Raw genomic sequence first — 23,006 nt, 5'->3', positions numbered from 1 at the left:
GAAGGGGGGAGAGGGAGGGGGGGTGCTCTGCATTTACCTATAGGGAAGGGGGGGAGAGGGAGGGGGGTGCTCTGCATTTACCTACAGGGAAGGGGGGAGAGGGAGGGGGGGTGCTCTGCATTTACCTATATGGAAGGGGGAGAGAGGGGGGGGGGGTGCTCTGCATTTACCTATAGGGAAGGGGGGGTACTCTGCATTTACCTATAGGGAGGGGGGGAGAGGGAGGGGGTGCTCTGCATTTACCTATAGGGAAGGGGGGAGAGGGAGGGGGTGCTCTGCATTTACCTATAGAGAAGGGGGGAGAGGGAGGGGGGGTGCTCTGCATTTACCTATAGGGAAGGGGGGAGAGGGAGGGGGGGTGCTCTGCATTTACCTATAGGGAAGGAGGAGAGAGGGGGGGTGCTCTGCATTTACCTATAGGGAAGGGGGGTGCTCTGCCTTTACCTATAGGGAAGGGGGGGAGAGGGAGGGGGGTGCTCTGCATTTACCTATAGGGAAGGGGGGAGAGAAGGGGGGTGCTCTGCATTTACCTATAGGGAAGGGGGGGTGCTCTGCATTTACCTATAGGGAAGGGGGGGGAGAGGGGGGGTCCTCTGCATTTACCTATAGGGAAGGGGGAGAGAGGGGGGGTGCTCTGCATATACCTAGGGCTGGGTGGTATGACCATATATGTGTATCACGGTATTTTTTTAACTTACGGTGGTTCCACGGTATATAACGGTATTCCCCCCCCCCCCCAAAATCATGTGACCCGCCAGCACTGTTCTGCTCCCCCCCAATTAATGATCAGCCCAGCGGGGGTACTACTCACATATGTCAAGCACTGCCCTCCTCCTCTTTGTTGGGGGCCGCCGGCGATGGAACTCACTGTACTCCAGCTGTCCGGGCATGCTGGGAGTTGTAGTTTTGCAACAGCTGGAGGTCCGCAGGTTGGAGACCACTACTGTACGCTGTATACGGCTTCATACATGACAGTGGGCTCAGCCTATCACTGGCAGGGGCGGGGCATCGCTCTGGCCGGTGATAGGCTGACGGCTGTCCGGCGTTCCCATTCCCAGCGACGTGGGTGAGTTAAAAGTTTATTTTCTGTATCTTTTGCAGCCCGGGCATAGGTATACAGCGTACAGCAGTGGCCTCAAACCTGCGGACCTCCAGCTGTTGCAAAACTACAACTCCCAGTATGCCCGGACAGCCGTTGCAACAACTGGAGGTCCGCAGGGTGGAGACCACTGGCGTACAGAGAGTTCCATCGCCGTCCGGGCATGCTGGGAGTTGTAGTTTTGCAACATCTGGAGGTCTGCAGTTTGGAGACCACTGGCGTACAGTATAGAGTTCCAGCGCCCGGCGGCCCCCAACAAAGAGGAGGAGGGCAGTGCTTGACATATGTGAGTAGTACCCAGCTGGGCTGATCATTAATTGGGGGGAGCAGAACAGTGCTGGCGGGTAACATAGGAATAGTTCCCCGATGTGGGGACAGTGCTGTGCTAGGCTGATATTATATTCCCAAGGGGGAGGTGCCCAACCGGAATTTCGGTATGGGGGAAAATCCATATTGTGCAGCCCAAAAAATGTGGTATTCGGTATGAACAGGTATACCGCCCAGCCCTAGATATACCTATGGGAAAGAGGGGGGGGGGGGGGTTGTAGCTCTGTATATACCTATGGGAAAGAGGGGGGGGGTGTAACTCTGCATATACCTATGGGAAAGAGGGGGGGTGTAACTCTGCATATACCTATGGGAAAGAGGGGGTTACCTGGCTACCTACCTACCTGCCCTTTTACTGTGCAGGACACCAAGGAGGGCATTACTACAGTTTGTGGGCCTATAGATGGGAAGATTGTGTAGAGGAGGGGAGGGCACTGAGTATATGCAGAGTCTGACATGTTTTTCCTGCAAATGTTAAGAGATCCACATGGCGGTCTTATCCGGACGGAGAAGAAAAGGAAAGAGGACGCTGCTGATCAGAAAAGACGTAATTGTGAGTCCCAAAATATAACTGCAATCCTTTATATGGTATACACATCCTGTGTACAGCTGTTATCTACCGCCATATGGTCCTGTATATAATCACTTACGGTATTATCCAGTTATTGTGTGGTGGTATATATTTACTCCTTGTATACCAGTATTATTGGTCATAGAAATTTATCTACGTTAAAGTGTTTCTTACATATATAAATTTTAGTTTATTGTGTCTGGGATTTGGGTGGAATAGGAGTGTGGCAGAAGATTGACGAGCTGCAGGGGCCCTTGCTTTGTTTTTTAGTCCGGGGGCCCCGAGTGTTGTCAGTCCGCTCCTGGGGGGAGGGGAGGGAGGGGGTGTAATTAAGGGGGGGTGCGTGTGTGTGTGGGGGGTGCCAAACAAAGGGTCCGCCCCGGGTGCCAAATGCTCTAGGTACGCCCCTGCCTATACCAACCAAAGTTAGCCAAGACTATAAGGTGCAGGAGCGAGCAGAAGATTATCGATCACTTCCTGTAGCCTTAGAACAAAGAAGTCAAATTTACCATAAGATCAGGTCCCACGTTCAGGACTCTGACCCCCACCCACTGGGCAAAGTCCCCACACAGTAACTCAAAGTGAAGGTAAATGCCTGTAAACAATGCATCTTAGTCCTAATGGTAAAGGAGGCAAAAGTTAAATCACCATAGGAAAGGACATAACATACCAAAAACAGTAGGGGGCCAAAACCCACGTGTATCGCCACCTGCCAGTGGCTTCATCAGGAGTGATAGTTTAGGGTAAGTTGCCTGTGTATATATATGCCTAATAATGACACAGTAAGTGTATTACCTGAGTGTAACATAGTGCCCACTGCTATTTGCCCACTTTATGCCCCTCTGTGAACCTCCATTTTACATGGAGGCCCATAGGCTTTTTCTGGCAGATTTTGTTGGGTCAGAAATTAAATATGTCATACCAAATAAATAACACTGTACATAACTTTTTAATAATGCAATGCACATTTTTTAATGTTGGAATATAGAATAAAAATGTTTTGCCATAATATTTAATCCGAAACACAAAAAAAGAGTTTTGATTTATACGGCATTCACTCTGATGTAAAATTAATAAGTAATCTTGATTATTCAGATCAGTATTATTACAATGACACTTTATATAGTGCTTTGTTATGTTATACTACTTTTAATTTCCCTTTTTTTAATGTAATGCTTTGAACTGCCCTATTCTGATACATATAACTTAAAAAAAATAATTGGGGCGTGACCTGAGCGGGGGAGACATGCATGCGGCACAGATCTTCCTCTGCTGTGTGTAGCTGCAACCCTTAAAGTGCTTCTCTGACTGCCCTCTTGCCATCTACCTCCCACAGCAACTGCAACATGCCTCCTCTATCTCCTGGAGACAGAGGAGTATGGGGGGCAGGTGAGTCTGTAAGGGGGAGACATAGGGGTGTGCGGAGTGTGGAGTCTGTAATTGGGAGACAGAAGGGTCTGGGGGGCGACAGTGGAGTCTTATTGTTACACAGAGGGGTCTGGGGGGGGGGCAGAGTAGTCTGTAAGGGGAGGACAAAAAAAGGTCTAAAGGGGTCAGATGAGTCTGTAGGGGGGAAACAGAGGTGTGTGGGGGAGGAGAGGGGTCTGTAATTGGGAGACAGAGGGGTCGGGGGGGGGGGTACAAGTAAGTCTGTAAAAGGGAGAAAGAGGGTTGTGGGGGACGGTAAAGGGGTCTGGGGAGGACAGAGGGGTCTAGGGGGACAGCGGAATCTGTCAGGGGTAGACAGAGGAGTGTGGGGGGGGGGGGGCAGAACAGTCCGTACAGAGGAGTCTAATTGGGAGACAGAGGGGGTGGGGGATGAGGGGTCTGGGGGGGGCAGATAAGTCTTAAAGGGGAGGACAGAGGGATCTGGGGTCAGAGGGATATAGGAGGGAAAAGGGTTCTGTGGGAGGCAGAGGGGTCTAGAGGAGGGGACAGAGGAGTCTGAACAGGGGTACAATATGTGGCAGTAATATATTCAGGGGTATTGTATGTCAGTATTAAATTAAGGTGTACAGAATGTGGTAGTATTATATGAGTGTTTGACAGTATTTGGCAGTATTCATCGCAACAGTGTGTGGCAGTATTATATTCAGGGGCAAAGTGTGTCGAGTATTTAATTTAGTAGTGCAGTGTGGGAAGCATTTGTTTATAGTAACAACAACGTGAGCTATTATGAGGAGGCTATCTTGGTATAGAAGATGAGGATCTGCTGCAGAGGTAAAGCGCTAAAGATGTCGGGGCATCAACCGCTACAGAGGAGGGAAACAAGTCATCGCAGTCTGGACCAAATCAAGAGGAAACAACTGAAGGATTGAAGAAACAATTACAGAAAGGACATCCCCTGTGAGTCTTAACTTGACTTGGAAGTTGGTAAAATCTTGGGCTTAGTACTTACCTCTTTGTTTCACAATTTAATGAAAAAAAAATGTTCTGCATTTTGGTGCCCTGTGCACCAAAAATGTGCCCAAAAATTGTGTTTTTTTGTTTTAAATAAGTGTTGGAGAACAAGATTTTAGCGACAAGTCTGATTTTTAGAGCACAATACTAAGCATGTTGGATATTGACTTTTTCTTTGGTGCAATGCACAGAATTTTTTTTATGTTATAACTAAAGTTAAGTGCAAAGGTGGCAATGATTTTTATTTATGCCCACCAGTATGTTCTTCAAAGGTGGGCTCTATTCAAACATGAAGCATCTGCCGCTTCCTACTGATAAAAGCATGTTGACCCAACTAGCCATCAGCTTTGGACAGATCTCTTCTTTTACCTTGTTAAAATTGTTTTGCAGAAGTAACAGTTACTGTATTACTGCATACTGTTAAAATTACTTACAGGCATCACCTATTGTCTCCACCTTGTACACATCATAGTTGTCAATGATGTCATCAAATGTGGTATACAGGTTGTTTAGGAAATCTACCACCTGGTAAGGGGTACTGGTGCTTGACAAATGTGTGAACCCAACAATGTCACTAGAAAAATATCACAAACACATCATACATTTGTTAAAAATGTGTATAGTTTTCATCATTCAAAAACAAATATAAAAAAGTCAAACCTAACCACACATGGAGGAGATTCATCAAAACTTGTGTAAAGGAAAAGTTGACTAGTTGCCGATAGCAAACAATCAGATCACTTCTTCTTTAATTTTTGAAAAAGGACTCTGAAAAATAAAACAAGCAATCTGATTGGTTGCTAGGGGCTGGTCAACGTTTCCATATTGTTTAGGTATGTGGTACCAATGATCTATAGATTTTATCAATTCAGAGATTTGGCATAAGATTATGTCACTTTATATCAGAATCTTGTTGTTATTGTTGTCCTGTGGATTGGTATTGGAAACCTCCTCTAAGTTCTAATGTGGGGGCACTGTGGGAAAACTGAACAAAAACGTTTTTTGATGGAGACCCACAGCATTAGAAATAGTTTATAACCCTTCCCAGACTGATATATTTTAGCAACTTAGTCGTTCTTCCCTTCGGGAATTTCATCTGACCATGGCTTAGTGTTTTCGTACAAACTTTTTGGTGATTACTTCCTCCATTTTTTTTTCACAGGGTTCAATGTATTGAAATTTATGTGTAACATGGCTGCCTGTGGGCATTCTTGGCTGTGTTCAACAAGTTGGATAACAGAGAGTCTGAAAGAACTTATACAAGTTACACAAATCCCTCAAGTATAGGTACAATGTTCATTCGCCTATAAAAGTTTTGGCATTCTTGAAGATGAACTGTGAACTGTGCACTGTGGGGACATATGGAAGGGGGTGCACTGCCTCCCTCTATGGGTCAGAATGGCGTCTGCTCCAGCAGACTGGAGGTGTCACTATATTATGAGGACAGTCAATTATCTGTATGACCCATATTATACTACATTGTGTACATCCAGCCTGGGGTGTTCTTCCCCCCACCCTCACATTAGCTGTCTGCCAGATGCCAGCTTCTATTTTAAGGCTGTAATTACCTTTCCATGCTGAAAACATATTGCACCCAGCATTACCAGTGACCAGACTGAAGATCTATGGTAGTTAAGTAAGATTATTAATAGCAGAAGTGATGAAAAATCTCCAGAGCATCTACCTAAAAAGTAATAAATCTTATAATATCCCTGCTGGAGGGATGCGTCCTTGTAAAATGTGCCTCTGTGACTTGGGTTAAATACATATTCCTGATTCTCTCTTTATTTTTATGTTGATTTAATAGAACCACAGTTTAGGAGAACAAGCAAATAATAACCCTTTACATTTTCTTAAGATGGTTACAGAGGCTCTTACCTGGATCTGTCCTATTTTCAATAAATTATGCATAATGACCATACACATAAAGATGTGGACAAAATTGTTTGTACTCTTTCAATGCTTCCTGAAATAACTTGAAGCTTACAAAAGTAATAATAAATAAATATATATATATATATATATATATATATATATATATATATATATAACAAAGCAATGGTGCAGCACTCTGATTTCAATCAAAAATAGTGTGTTTATTCACCATATCTCAAGAATACAGCAACGTTTCAGCTCAACAATAGAGCCTTTCTCAAGCCTAGTAACAACTGCCAAGTAAGGGGTTTTTATACCCATTCAAGTGTTTACAATCAAAAAATAATTAAGACAATCCAAAGTGTATAATCCATAATAAATACAGGAAAGTGCATTAATACAGTGCTCATTCAAAGTGTCATTAAGAGTACTACTATAGTACATAAAGTGCTAACTGATTAAAAACATGTACACAGATAAAAATGCTTGAAACTCTAGACTCATAGTTAATAACATAATTAATAGTATACAAAACATCTGTAGTAAACATAATTGTACAGCGTAGTCGCATGGAAGAACTCACCCGTTCTGTATGTGTAATGGCGCTGACGGCTTGTGGCATTCGGCCGTGCGCATGCGCCAACCTCCTGACGCCGCTGGCTCGTACTAACTCGCCGGACGAATGCGTCGGAAACAAAACAAACGGGTCATGTGTTAGGCTGGGTTCACACTACGTTTTCTCCCATACGGGAGCGCATACAGCAGGGGGGAGCTAAAAGCTCGCGCTCCCGTATGTCACCGTATGCGCTCCCGTATGTCATTCATTTCAATGAGCCAACCGCAGTGAAACGTTCGGTCCGGTCGGCTCATTTTTGCACCGTATGCGCTTTTACAACCGGACCTAAAACTGTGGTCAACCACGGTTTTAGGTCCGGTTGTAAAAGCGCATACGGCACAAAAATGAGCCGACCGGACCGAACATTTCACTCCGGCCGGCTCATTGAAATGAATGACATACGGGAGCGCATACGGTGACATACGGGAGCGCGAGGTTTTAGCTCCCCCCTGCCGTATGCGCTCCCGTATGGGGGAAAAGGTAGTGTGAACCCAGCCTTAAAGCACATGACTCGTATGTCAGCTGACCCGTTACCTCGGATACCTCCGATGCTAACAGGCTGTCAGGGATATCCAGGACAGGGAAACCATCGTAAATAAATATAAGAACATATGGTGGCTGTGGCATTACATATACTAAGACCTCACTAGTGCGTGATCTCAATTAGAGATAAATGTTAATACCTCTATATATAAACTATAAATAACCCATACTAAATAGTGTATTAAAAAATAAATCTGTGCAAAATACTCTGGAGATGAATACATTAAGAATCTATAAAATATATTATAGTACTATTTTGTGTAAAAATGTTTTTTATAAAAAATTCTTCTTTATATAGATTCAGAAGATGCACCATTCACATGGAAAGGCCATGCAAGAAGAAGACACCAAAGGATGGAGTGCTGCACCATTGCTTTGTTCTAGTATCTGGTTGGCCGTGATCGGGCCTGGGATGCTTGGGACCCACTAAATTTTTTGGGGTTGTGCTGCAAATATTTTATATATATATATATATATATATATATATATATATATATATATATATATATCTATGGCTCCAGAAAGTTAAAGAGATTTTTAAATGACTTCTATTAAAAAATCTTAATCTTCCAGTAGTTATCAGCTGCTGAAGTTGAGTTGTTACTTTCTTTCTGACAACAGTGCTCTCTGCTGACACCTCTGCTTGTCTCAGGAACTGTCCAGAGTAGGAGCAAATCCCATAGCAAACCTCTAATGCTTCGGACAGTTCCTGAGACAAGCAGAGGTGGCAGCAGAGAGCACTGTTGTCAGAAAGAAAAAAACAACTTAACTTCAGCAGCTGATGACTACTGGAAGGATTAATATTTTTTTAATAGGAGCAATTTACAAATCTGTTTAACTTTCTGGAGCCAGTTGATAAGTTTCACATGTCCCTATTGTTAAATGATGTCCTTTCTTTTCTAGGGGTACCATCATTTTTGTCCCAGCCAGTTTCATTATTTAGTTTTTTTAATGTATTCTGTAAAACCACAATTCAAAAGCAATGTCTGATTTTCATCAGTTCATTTTCAGTAGATTTTTATTCATAATTACTGTTGAAAGTTTCAAGTTATTTTAGGGAGCATTGTGGGGTTTTCTGTTTTTAAAGAAGAAGTATCATGGACAAAAACATATCCCCTATCCGCAGGATAGAGAATATGTTTTAGATCGCAGGGGGTTCGAGCACTGGGCCCCCCCGCGATCACCTATATGGAGCCCCGGCTCTCCTCCACAGTGGCGCGTCAAGAACCCCCTATATAGCTCTAAGGCAGCTGACATGATAAGCCAAATTTGGACGCTCATTTTGCCCAAGCTTAGTGTGTGCGTGTTCTTTTTCTTAAAGCCACAATGATCTGCTAGCTTTTTAGGCATTTTGCTGGCATGATTCTTTGTATCAACAATCCCATTGGACTTTTATTGGCCATGTTGTGGCCAATCAGATTTCCATGTTTATGGCTAGCTTTAGGATATTTTCACATGTTGCACATCTTCAACACAAAATATGCAAATTCATACCATTGGGTATGCAGGTATGCAGCTATACCCCCTGGTATACACACTGTGGATGTAATCTACAAATTTCCTTGTGCAAATCTGAAATACACCACAACTATTTATTTTTTATGGAAGGAGTCTCAAAATTGTAGATTATCTAAGCCTCTCTTAGAGACATTTGATTTCACATACTTCCCTTTCTGGGCTTCAGCAGCACCAGTAGCTGCTCCTGCTCCACATTTCTCCTGACATGCTGAAGATAGGATTTGAGCCGGTCACCAAGGCTACCAGACACGCTATTTGTGGGACTGGTTAGCCAATTACAGCATCAGATGTTGAGCTATAGGGCTGGCCTTGGCATCCTGAGCTTGTATTGCCCAGGTAATTAAATCAGGTTCCTGCCTATGTGTCTCTTCACTAGTATTTAGATTACTATGTTGACCTTTTGTTTATTTGACTCTCTGCTTGGATTTAGGTTTTCCCTTTGTCTGCTAATTTTGCAATGTCAATACCTCCTTGGTTGGACTTTGGACTGTTCCCTGGTAGTCCTTTGTCTACTGATGCTGTACTGTTTTACCTTCTGGCTCTTGATCCTTGGATAGCCATTGGTTTACACTCTGACTGCTGATTCTGCTAGTGCATGACCTCCCAGCTCTGACCTGGCTTGTTAGCTTTACTTCACCTTCCTTTTAGCCTTGTTTTTTGCAGCACTTCAGCAAAGGAAGGAACAAACTTTGTGGATGGAGTAACCCTTATTGGGGAAGTTGCTTCGGGAAGCAGGGACAGGAGTTTAGGATCAGATAAGGGATTCACATGCCTCCCCCTGTCATTGCATTTGACATTTTTGGGTATTTTGCTTTTTCTCCTCTAAAAAGACCTAAGTTAAATTTTGCCAAAGTTCACTTTTAGCTAAGGTATCAGCAAAAAGTGAGAATTAACATGAATACACTGAACCAGAAATCTAACTCAAAATCTCCTTGGCCCAAATGCAAAATCATTAATGGGTTAATGGGCTACTCATCTCCCTAACCTCCCTCACTTGTCTGACAAATTTCTTACTCGGTAGGCAAAGACAATGGTCACAAGAAAAGGAACAACTTTCCTGAGCTTCTTTGTTTTTGAACTACACATAAACTACCATGTATATTGTTTTTGTTTTTGTTTGTTGTTTTACAAGGAACATTTTGATATATCTTATTTAAAGTACACATTCATTTGCTAAGTCCTACCTGAAAAACACAGTTGCACTGCTGTAACTCTGAGCTTGTGTATGTTTTCCTTGTCTCAAATCATCTGCAACCTGCTTTGGTAGCATGCCTTAACAAAAATAGAATCGAAAACCATATTAAATATTGTTGCAAAAGCAGTATTAGAAGAATAAATATGTAAAAGAAAAAACTGTCTATTGTAATGATTAAACACATATCATAATTATTAATAATAAGCTGCTGTTGTGTGGATATGTTGATATGCCACTACATTGCTATCTAGAATGACATTATTTTATTATTGTCAGGGGTATGATTTCCCGCACCCCCAACATCAGCTGAATGAACGGGCCATGTCTCTTTCACTGTTTACCCAGGTACAGTGGTATACAAAATGTAACTATGCCTGGTACTGCTGCTGGGCACCATTTACATGAACCATGGCTTCTCCATTTAGCTCATTGGTTGGGGTGCTGTGAGTCTCATCAATCGAATGCTATAGGTCTAAAAAATGGTGCTCCTTCAATGTAGAATAAGAAAATGCTGTGCACTGCAAAGCTGCACTATGGTTTAGGAATATGTGGCAATAAAACCCCATGCAGACAATACGATAATGATAACATCCAGGTGGTGCTCACTCGTGTCAGATCAAAGTAGAAAATATACAATATGTAGATGTGCAGAAATGTGGGCACATACCCGACAGATGCTCGTGCGATTCTTTATTCAAATCAAGATACAGTACAAGTGCATGGACAGGCCGGACGGGATCAATCCACAGGGGTCAACGGTGCCGTTTTGCACTTGCTTGTGCTTCAACTGGCCCACGAGTGGGAACCTTTAACTCGGCAATGCATCAACTCATATCCCAGGTAAAATGTACATATAATAATACAAAAAGTGCACGTAAAAAGCAACACACATGCAGAACCATGTAGTAGGAGGATAATAGACATTAAAAACAAATAGAATTCATAGAAACACATGCATCTAATTTTGATTGTTTAACCTGATCGGTCCCATGGCATTCAATCTCATTATACAAAGGGCTTCCTTTTTCATCAAGATCTGGTTTTTATCCAGACCGTTCCTGGGATATTCGACTCTCTAAGGCAGTGAAGGTAAACGCATCCAATTCATTATTATATACATCATTCATTTGGTGGAAATAGTCAAGAATTTTTAGACGTTCAAATTGATGCAGTGGATAATGTAGGGATCACCTCTGGGTTCAAGAAAAGTACATAAAAAAAGGCCCTTTTACATTACAAATCTTTCCACCCATTGTCTGTTAAAAAAAAGTATATAGATGTCAGTCCCAGAGAAGAGTTGTTGAAAAATAAAAAGAAGAATCCTGGAATTCTAGATTTGTTTTCTGGTTTAACTGGGTTATCCACAATAAGATGATTTTAGTATGTATCTGGCAGGTAGTAATGAACATGCTTAGGAAGGATCTGCGCTTGTCTTGGGGCTAAATGGCTATGTTGTGAGATTACCATAACACTGTGGCTAGCTTTTTGTGAACTGGTATTTCCTGTTTGAGTTTTCTTCTTGGCCTACAAATCCCATAATTCCATTTTCCTCCCTCTCACACATCAGCCACCCCACCCATTGAAACATAAATGAGCTGCATCCATTCAAAAGACCTGTGGTTTTCAATCAGGGTGCCTACAGCTGTTGCATTAATTGCAGATTGATCTCTCTCCCACCAAACGATTGCTCCACCCAGTGAAGCAGACAGGCTCCCTGTCATCAGCTGACTAGTGAGTCAGGTCTCTGCCGCATTGCAACCTGGGAAAAATCTGAGACAACAGTAATTTTGAATGCTGTTAAAAATAAATATTGGGGTGAAAATCAGATAAGAATTGTGAGAAACCCGTCACACACAGGTACAGACACTATATTATGAACTACACTGAATTTACAGCCCCTGTAGCATAGTCAAATAAAAAAAATCCTGGAAGAATCCTTTAATAATGCTCCCATGAATAATATTATGCGTAAAGCTATACATAATAATTGGATCATGTTACAGGATGATATTGATCTGAATGAATGAGAAACCTATTATTACCTGTAAGAAAAATATTACTATTACAAGGTTATATAAAAAAAACAACAACAAAAATTAGAACAGAGTAATAAAACTAGGAGTTGTTTAAAGGATGTAAGACCTAAAGGTAATTTCTCTTGAGGTACCTCTAATTTTTGTAAATGTAATTCAAAACTAAATAAAATCACATTGGAAGGCCACCATATGAAAATAAATCAGAGCATCACCTGTAGATCTAAGTATACTGCTTATGTTCCAGTATGCAAATGTAACATTATTACATAAGAAAAAGAATAAGACCATTATTCCATCGAGTCCATGAGCATATTCGTTCCCTCTCTACAGGCATGGGCGCTTCCAGATTTATAAAACATATGAGTGATGTTAATAATAATGAGTTGGATGCATTTACCTTCACTGCCTTAGAGAGAGTCGAAAATCTCAGGAATGGCCTGGATAAAAACCAGATCTTGATGAAAAAGGAAGCCAGTTGGATAATGAGATTGGAAGCTATGGTACCGATCAGGTTAAACAATCAAAATGAGATTCATGTGTTTCTATGTATTTTATTCGTTTTTAATGTCTATTATCATATAAAATCATGCATGTGCATTGCTTTAACTTGCACCTTTTGTATTATTATATTTAATTTTTACCTGGGATGTGAGTTGATGCATTGCCGGGTTATAGGTTAAAAGCACACCTGTGATGCTATCACACTCGTGGGCCAGTTGAAGCACAAACACGCGCGAAATGGCACCGTTGCCCCCTGTGGAGTGATCCCATCCATGCGCTTGTACTGTATCTTGATTTGAATAAAGAAGGTCGGGTGAGTGCCCTCATTTCTGCACATATTCATATTGGATATTTCCTTGTATGGTTCACACGCGTTCCCAGATCTCCTGCAGATTTTCTTCAGCAGATTTTCCTGCCCATTCGAGTCCATGGGCAGAAAAATCTGCAGCAGATATGCAGCAAAAATACACACATGTGAACTTACCCTAAGGCTAAGTTTCTACTTGGTTTTTTGTCCTGCGATTTTTGGTTTGAAAACAACTCCTGAAAAAAACGCCAGTGCAATTTCCTGCGTCTGGCGTTTTTTCATTTGTGTGGAAGTTGCATTTTTGGCCCCTTTGAGGTTTTTTTTTTGTACCCAAAATTTGTTGGGTACCAAAAAGAAAAAAAAAGAATGCAGTAGTGATGGAAAAAAAATTATTTAACAAAATTTATATTGTGTGTGGGTTTTTTTTCCGTATTTTTTCTCTCTTTTTGGAAATTTTTTGGGTAGTACTACTACTCCCAGCATTGAACATTTTTTGCGTAGTACTACTACTCCCATGATGGGAGTCATAGTACCTGTACTAATAGACATATCGCCCGATGCGATCGTCCATAATATAGCAGAGATATGGAGCATCTCTATACAGCACTCATATCTCTGCTCTATACTCCGGCCAGTGATGTGAATAGAACAGAGTGGGGATTGTCCGGATGGTTGCAGCCAAACACCGCTCTCAGCGGGAAATATGAAATGAGTGATGTTCTATTCACATCACTGACCGGAGTATAGTGCAGAGATGCGAGTGCTGTATAGAACTGCTCTGCATCTCTGCTATAGAGAGGACGATTGCATCGCGTGTCAGGAGTGATACCCGCTATGATCTGTCCTTAACTGCAGGTACTATTACTCCCATCATGGAGCACACTCTGTTCCATGTTGGGAGCTGTAGTACCTGCAGTTAAGGAAAGATCACAGTGGATGTCACTCCTGATACTCGCTGTGATCCTACTGTATAATGTATAATAGATGCAGCCAGATGCTCTTCTATGGTCCCCTGCACTGCTGTATATATACACCTATTCATATTTCCCGCAGAGAACTGTGATTGGCCAGATGTTTCCAGCCAATCAAAGCTCTCTGTGGGAAATAGGAATATGTGTATATATACGTCAGTGCAGGGGACCATAGAAGAGCGGCCGCCCCATCTATACATTATACAGGAGGATCACAATGGAACCCGGGGCGATCTGTCAGTTAGTACAGGTACTATTACTCCCATCATGGAACAGTGTGTGTTCCATGCTGGGAGTAGTAGTACCACCTAAAAAATTAAGAATAAAAAGTAAAAAACCCACATACTACATTTTTATCATTGTCGGCTACATTTTTAGTGCCCTGCCCGCCCACATAAATTGATCCCTGTTTAAAAATTATTAAAAATGTTCTTATAAAAAACATGAATTTCGTTAAATACAATTTTTTCCATCACTACTGTATCTTTTTTATTATTTTTTTTAATGGTACCCTACGAAATTTTATTAAAAAAGGTATCTCCATCACTTTTTTTGGATCCAAAAGTTCAAAAGAGAATAAAAACAGCCTGAAAGAACGCCAAAGTTAAAACCCACATGGCGTTTTTCTTGGCGTTTTTTTTACTCTCATAGATTTCTATGGGAGAAAAATGCCATGATTTCAGGGGAAAAAAACGCCAGTGGCTCAAAATCGCCAAGGAGCTGAAAAGCGCCAAAAAATAGTGAAAAAACACCAAAAGGATTAAAAAAAAAGCCAAACTGAAAAACGCCAAGAGGAAAAAGAATTTATCGATTTCTCATTGATTGACAGCTAACATCTGGCCGCAGCGTTTTTTGGCCGAAAAAACACCATGCGGCAGAATTGGCGTTTTTTTGGCATTTCCCGCCCCCCACCCCCCCCAAAAAAAAAAAAAGAAGTAGAAACTTAGCCTAAGGGTAAATAGGGCAGTTACTGAATACAAAGCAGGAACAGATCATAAATAGAGGACATGTATAACGAAAAGGCTGAGACTTCTCATTTTCAAATCCATTTCTGGCTTTTTGTGTAGTGATTGAAATTAAAAGCCTGAACGTGTGAACACATCCTCAAGGAGACAAAACAAACAAAGCTGAGCAGCTATTATACAAGACCAGCTCATTCACAAGAACAATTGCATTTACTGCAAATCTGTTCATCGGTGTAAAGCTTATCTATGGATAGACTATCTATATGTATTCAGAAACAGCAGAACAATACTTAAAACAGCAGAACAATACTTAAGTTGTCGTATTGTAAATCAATAATCAGAAGTGACGTTATCTAAGTTTATTGCAGGAACAATATATTCACTTACTATATAGAAGACGGTCTGTTTTCTGTTTTTCATGCATTAGATCTTGTGTGCGTTCTGCGACTAAGAGCTCCAGATGTTTACTATATTTTTCCATCTAATGTAAAGAATAAAATTGTATATATTATGTATATATTATATAAATAGGTGTTATTTAGTACAATCATAGAGTAACTGCAACATTGTATTACATGTTAAATGCCTATAGACAAGGTGAATAATGCATCGTATCAATTTCACACCATGTTTCTAACAACTGAGATATTCACAAAGGAGCTGATCATAAAAATTGTTTCCTTAAATGGACACTCTCATTTAAAAAAAATGTTGCCATTGCACTCATTATGGTAAATAAAAAATCTTTCTAATGTACTTTATTAAAAAAAAATAAAGTTTCTATGTTTTATTTGTATTTAAAAAAAAGCTGCCACTAGGTGTCTCCCTACTTGTCCAAAGCACATTTTCACCCACATTTTGCACAGACTTTGGACTCCTGCTGGCCTGGCAGAAGTCCAAAATCAGTAGATGCTGAGGGAGGGGGGGGTGCAGTCTTATCTAATCATAGCTCATCTCACACTGAACTGCTCTGGGCTGTGTGTAGCAGAGTAAGGGAGGAAGTTCTCCCCTGTATGGCTCCAGATTATGTCACACCTGCTGGGTAATGCCCCTTCCCAGTCTGTAAATCTTCCCAGTCTAAGACTGAGACTGAGCAGAAAATACAGAGCAATATCAAGGTAGAAAACTAAAAAATAATAAAAATAAAGGCAGGGGGTGGTTTATCATGATGGGGGCAGTGAACTGAGAGGATTATAAAATGTACCAAGATCATGAGAGGTACTCTTTAAAGAAGAAGTCTCATGCCTGATCAGTACAGAATAACGTATCCCTTTTCCGCAGGATATGGGAAATGTTTTAGATTGCGGGGGGTCTGAGTGCTGTGGTCCCCCGCGATCATCTGTACGGAGCCTTAGCTCTCCCACAGAGTGGTGTGTCACGACCCCCACTCGTAGTAGGAACCGCCTCTATATAGCTCTATGGGAGAGCCGAAGATAGCCGACCCCGGCTCTTCCATAGAGATATATGGAGGGGGTCGTGAAGCGCCACTCTGTGGGAGAGCCGGAGCTCCATACAGGCAATCGCCGGGGTCCACAGTGCTCAGACCAACCCCCCGCGTGCGATCTAGAACTTATGGGGATACGTTTTTCTGTACTGATCGGGCATGAGACTGGGTAAATACTACACTGTGGAAAATGGAAATGTTTAATTTTGTTAAAATGTCTATATTTTTTCCCAATAAAATCTGTTACTATAACTGCAAAGTATTTTTGCAACATTTGTTTTCTATGGTAGGGAAAATTATGTTTCCATGTAGGTTTCCTTAGCATTAAAGAAGCTTAGATTAATAAAGCCTTAAAAATATGGAATGAGTGATTTATTTGGTAAACCAACCAATAATACCCAGTTGTCATATAGCATTTACTTAGCCATAAAACTGGTTTAATTCTTCACATTCATATTTATTCATGCAGATGAAACAGGTATAAAGGTGACCTGTCTTCCTGAATGATCCCACGTAGCAGTGGAAATTAAATGATATTGTGTATTAAGCAGTTCCACAATGCAGGGTCAGGACCACACTATTAATCTTCTTATACCATGTCTTAAGGGATATAGTCACAAAGGGAAGATGCAGTCCAGTCATATCTAATAACTGCAAAGTAAGTCAAAATGTAGTTTTGAAGTGAATTAGAAGAAAGACCTAAGCTCAAGTGAACTGGTAATGGGAATGCCGCATCGGCTAAATTGCCATCTGCCAGGTGGCCCAGATTGCTTCCCCAAGAGTACCCCCCCCCCCCACTCCCGGGGGCCCGAGCGGCGAGACCAGCGTCCCCACGCTCCGGAGCGTATCCGCTGGGCCACGGGGGGTGGGGGGGGCGGGGGCCACCGCCGTCTAGGTGCTCGCCGGGCCCTCACCTGGTTCGACCCGGGTCTCCTCCTCGGCCGCGGGAGGGGGCGCAGCCCACGTCCAGCACGGTGCCCAGTCCGGTCCCCACGCCGGGCTCTCCTCCTCCTCCTCGGTTCCCGTGGTCCCGGTCGGCAGGATGTGGCGTTCTCCCCGGCTGCCGGGGGCGGCGCCGCCGGGCCGTGGGGTGCGAGGGGGCGGAGCCAAAACGGAAAAAACAAAAAAAAACTAATAATAATAATAATAATAATAATAGTAATAAATATGTCAAAACAAACAAGTAAATGTATAAACAACAAGGCGGCCGGGTGGATCACTCTGGCTTCCCAACAGTAGGGGGACTGGCGGCACCCCTGCACCATTCAAGGACTCGGCTCCCCGCGGCCACTGGGCAGCTGGATGCCATAGGGGGAGTCTCCTCTGCATTTCCCCTCCTCCACTTTCACACCCAGGCTTTCCTTCCGGTACCAGGGCCACCTCGGCCCAGGTTGGTGGGGGTCGACTCTTTACGTAGCGGCCATGCCTCGCAGCCGCGCACAAGCGTTGTGCCGTTCAGTCACTCATAACATACTTTCCGCACAGTCGCCTTTAGATTTCTTTCTGTACAGTCACTCAGCTTTCTTACCTGACAGTCACCCGGCTCTTACGTCGTCCAGTCACTCATAGCATCCACACCATGCAGTCACTCATAGCATCCGCACCGTACAGCCTTTTCATAGCTTTCACACCGTGCAGTCACTCATAGCTTTTACATACTGCGCAGTCACTCACAGCTTTACACCATGCTGTCACTCATAGCATCCACACCGTGCTGTCACTCATAGCATCCACACCGTGCTGTCACTCATAGCATCCACACCGTACAGTCTTTTCATAGCTTTCACACCGTGCAGTCACTCATAGCGTTTACGTACTGCGCAGTCACTCACAGCTTTCACACCATGCAGTCACTCTCAGCTTCCATGCCGTACAGTCACTCACTACATCCCTCACTGTGCAGCCACTCCTAGCTTCTTACCGTATAGGCACTCTTAGCATTATTCCGTCACAGTTCACGCACAGCGTTCTGCCGTGCAGTCACTCGTAGCATTCACACCGTGCACTCACTCATAGGTTCACCATGCAGCCGCTCGTAAGCGTCATACCAGGCAGTCGTCCACAGCTTCTTGCAGTCCGCTCACTCATAGCGTCTTACTGCACAGTCACTCATATCATTGATATTGCACTGTCACTAGGCGCTCATACCTTGCAGTCACCCTTACCATCTCATTCTGTGCCATCTCCTCAGCGTTTCCACCATGCACCTACTCTCAGCACTCATACCATGCAGTCACTCCTAGACCGTTCCACACGTAGCTTCTCACGATACATGTACTCATGGTTTCACACCGCACACAACACGTATACGGTTCATACAGTCACAACATTCACCACTCTTACGTAATGTCAGTACTACACCGCCCGCCGTTCTTACTGAACCTACGCGCATGCATTTCACACCACGTATAAACATTCAGAAATTTCATCCTGCACAACAGGCGCTCTTAGCGGCACACACAGGGCATACAGTTATAGTGTTGTATAGAGCACACATGTCATAGTGCTTCATGCAGTGGGTACAGCAAGTCGTTCACAGGTTACTCAAGTTCAGGGTCACTTGCCGCAAGCACAGTCACGTCATTGTACAAATACACGCTCACAGTCTCACATACAATAGGTACAGTCGGGGTATCGTGTACGGTATGTACGCTCTTGGTGTCATTTACAGTGAGTACAGTTGTTGTTGCATTCAATTCACACGCCCAGTCGCACATAGTGGGTACAGTAGTATCACACACAGTACACACGCTCACTCTGTTACATGCAGGGAGTACAGTCACATTGTCGCATATAGCACATACGCTCACAATGGTTATGCTGCGAGTGCAGCGGTAGTACGGTCACAGTTCATATGATAGTTCCATGCAGTGGGTACAGTTCCGTTTTACACACAGCACATATGTACATCACGCCACATACTGTGAATACAGTCTTAGTGCCAAACGTTCACAATTGCAGCACCGTACCGTGCCCATCATGGTCATTTCGCACTCACATGTGCTGCGGCGTCAATTTCAGGCGCTCGCGGCGTGCACGGAACGCACGCTCACAACCATCGTCGTGTCTAGCTCCTCACTGTGTTGCCGCACTTTGCTCATAGCTACTACTGTTTCATACGTACAACCTCACTCGGCACACCACACTCACGCTCGTAAACTTCTCACGGTACAGATATTCTCAGGTGGCACTGTACAGTCACATATAGTTACCCTGCACACGTCGGTACCGGCGGTTGGTCCCTGTAGTTGACATGCCACATTCACGTTACCATAGTAACTGCTCAGTCTCAGCCAAGCATCCGCATCATGCCATGCTCGCCAGTCACCTAGCTTGTCCTAACGGTTTATTGTTGTTGCGGACACGTCATTCTGCACATTTCATGCCACGACACAAGTGGGTACACCCACTCCACCTGCCACGTCCTGCAGGAAGAGCCGCTTCCCATTCCTTGTTACTGTCAGGTCTTCTGAATACAACATCACGACACATAGGTGGTTGTTTCCTCATCACACCTGCCACGCCTGCAGGGGACAGCACTTCGCGGTGGCTGCTACTGACACTCCTTCAGAGCTACGACACCACGAAACACGGATGGTGGGCGTAGCCCTCATGCCCCCAGGGGGTTGCGCCGAGCAGCCATGGTTATAGACACCATCAGATCACACACACTTAAAAAAAAATAAAATAAAAAATATATAAATAAATAAATAATAATAATACAAAATAATGGGAAACATGTACACTCACGCATGTACTTCTCGACACGTGCCCACTGTTTCCATGTCACTTTCATCACTCTTGTTTGCTTACCACAGTTACTCGTTCCACGCACCGACGCTGCTACTGACACGTCTTCAGAGCCTCGCGCGTCCTCTCACCCACCAAGTTCCCAGGTCCGACTCGCTCCAGTCGGGGTCCTGGTAAAGTCCGTTGTTCCTGACTCTGCTTCAGTGCAATCTGACTCGTCACACATAGGCAGTGGGTCAACCGTTGGTTGACACGTCGTCAGTGGGGGCCCCTGCGTATGCTGTTCTGACTCTTCTTCAGCGCAACAGCATACACTTAGTCTCATTTTCACGACACCATGCATACATCATGTCAGGCACTCAGCTGTCTTTCACTCCCAATAAAAAAAATAAAAATAAATAAAAAATATATAAAATAAAAAAATAAATAAAAAGGAAGCATGCACACTCTTATATATGTACGTCGCAACACGTACCCGATGATCCATGTTTTACTTTCACCTCTTTGTTGCTTACTACAGTTACTCGCATCACACACTGACGCTGCTACTGACACATCGTCAGAGCCTCGCGCGTCCTTTCACCCACCAAGTTCCTCAGGTCGGACTCTCTTCAGTCGGGGTCCTGGTGAAGTCTGTTGTTCCTGACTCTGCTTCAGTGCAACATGACTCGATACACTTAGGCAGTGGGTCAACCGGCTGGCTGACACGTTTTCAGTGGGGACCCCTGCGTAGGCTGTTCTGACTCTTCTTCAGCGCCACAGCATAGTTTCACAGCTTAGTCTCATCTCGCGTTACCACGCATACATCATGCCAGGCACGAAGCTGCCATTTCACTCCCGCAGTACGAAAAAAATAAAAAATAAAATAAATAAATAAATAAATAAATAATAATAATAATTCAAATAAAAATGAATATGAACCCAGGGGTTGCATACCATCTCCACCTGCCACGCCTGCAGGGAGATTAAAGGCTTCGTCAGTATTTCCCCAAAAACAGGTCGTAGAGTTACTATGTCATGACTCATAGGCGGTTTATTTCACATATCAATCTGTCTTGTCCGCGCATGTCAGCATCACATTAACAGCTATCTCTTCCACAGACACGAGGGCACTCTAAGACCTGTCACGCCACAGGCACGAGGTTCGACTCAGACTGCCTTTCCAGGCACAGCAGTATTGCAGAGACCTGTCACATCCACAGGCAAAAGGGTATGCGAGACCTGTCAGGTTACAGGTACGACAGTCACATATAGGCCTTCCACAGGCATGAGAGCATACAGGACCTTTCAGAATCTACAGGCTCGATAGTCGTGTAGAGGCCGGTCATGTCTGCGGACACAGTGGTTCTGTTGATGCCTGTCTGTAGGCATGGCGGTCCTTAGGCTTAATTTGTTACTGGTATCTGTCGAGAATGCAAGCGTTATCAGGGCTGGGAGGCCCGTCGTTCGCTACTGGTCATTACCTCGGAGACTATATTCGGGACGGTATGTTGGCAGGGTAGGATATGGCTCACAGTACAGTCCAGCCAACTCTTCATATCTCTACACAATGAATTTTTGCCACTCTCTAGCAGGGACAGGAGGACATGTGTTGCCCGACAAGCTCTATCGGTTCCCCTTTTCGGCAATTACACAGTGAGCATGCCAATATGAACGAATCAGCTAGCACGTAGTCAGGCCCCGTTCCAGGGCTGGGCCGGACGCAGTAGGCGTCTCCAACTTATTCTCTCCGTGTCAGACACTGCCTCAGGTGATCGCCAGCCGGCAGGCACAACTCTCTTGGTTCCTTGAGTCTAGCATGAACAGTTTGGGGGAAGATAGACATGACGAATTTTGGTGTTGGTTATTATGGTTAGGGATGTTATCAACTCTACTTCTTGATTTTTTGCCCTCTATAGGCGTGCCCTCATACGCGGTTACGGGCACAATTCAACCGCTTTTCCAGTCATTTTATTGATATAAGTACATAGGTTTGTATGCAAGGTGCAATCACAAGTACGGAACAACGCAAGCTGCTTGGTAAGTCAACGTTATGGTTTGCATAGTTGTGTTTCAGTGCTTGCCACCACAAGCCCGAATGTAAGCCCTGAGCACAAGTAGGAAGCCTATTTGGCTGAATTTGTGCGAGGGGGCGTGAATTCCCACGCCCCCCTGCACCTAGAGGCGGGGTCTTGCTGGAGGCACCACTATTAAACGCCCCCGCAACACACAGGCGGGGCGTACGTGGTTTTCAGGCACCCTCCCAACCCGCCCTTATTCTATCAATCCACCATAGGGTATGCCCTCTATAGGCGTGCCCTCATACGCGGTTACGGGCACAATTCAACCGCTTTTCCAGTCATTTTATTGATATAAGTACATAGGTTTGTATGCAAGGTGCAATCACAAGTACGGAACAACGCAAGCCGCTTGGTAAGTCAACGTTATGGTTTGCATAGTTGTGTTTCAGTGCTTGCCACCACAAGCCCGAATGTAAGCCCTGAGCACAAATGTTACTTATATGTCAACAACAAACATAGGATAGGTAATTTAACCCTTACTCCCCCCGTTTTGCCAGGGTCTGGGTTTTTGCTTAAAGTCCCATACAAGTCTATGGGAAATATAACTTCCAAACGGCTGGAGATATTTCAATAAAACCTGGTACACATATTACTTATATGTCAAATAAAAAGATATGATAGTTAAATTAACCCTTACCTACACCCTTACATAAAAGAAGGTTTTTTTTTCCAAGTCCCATGCAAGTATATGAGACTTCCAGTACCTTACTCCAGTATACCTGTCACACCGAGCGCTCCGGGTCCCGCTGCCCTCCCAGAGCGCTCACGGCGTCCCTCAGTATGCAGCGCCTTGGTCAGCACCGCTGACCGCGAGCGCTGCTCTCCTGT

At 43.8% G+C, this 23,006-nt stretch overlaps 1 protein-coding gene across 1 annotated transcript in view; it reads right to left on the bottom strand.

Annotated features, from left to right (window-relative positions):
- LOC130361107 (atrial natriuretic peptide receptor 2-like) overlaps window positions 1–23,006 on the bottom strand; it is a 145,054-nt gene that overhangs the window by 10,227 nt on the left and 111,821 nt on the right. Inside the window, exons 17-19 of the mRNA XM_056563713.1 lie at window positions 15,312–15,405; window positions 10,134–10,221; window positions 4,832–4,971 (exon numbers count right to left, since the gene is read on the bottom strand). Coding sequence (XP_056419688.1) covers window positions 4,832–4,971; window positions 10,134–10,221; window positions 15,312–15,405 — 322 coding nt within the window. The remainder of the gene's footprint in view (window positions 1–4,831; window positions 4,972–10,133; window positions 10,222–15,311; window positions 15,406–23,006) is intronic.

Source organism: Hyla sarda, chromosome 1 (assembly GCF_029499605.1).
Source record: "Hyla sarda isolate aHylSar1 chromosome 1, aHylSar1.hap1, whole genome shotgun sequence".
NCBI classification, from domain to species: domain Eukaryota; kingdom Metazoa; phylum Chordata; class Amphibia; order Anura; family Hylidae; genus Hyla; species Hyla sarda.
Note: the sequence above shows the minus strand (reverse complement) of the source record. Positions and strands in the feature narration are given on the sequence as shown.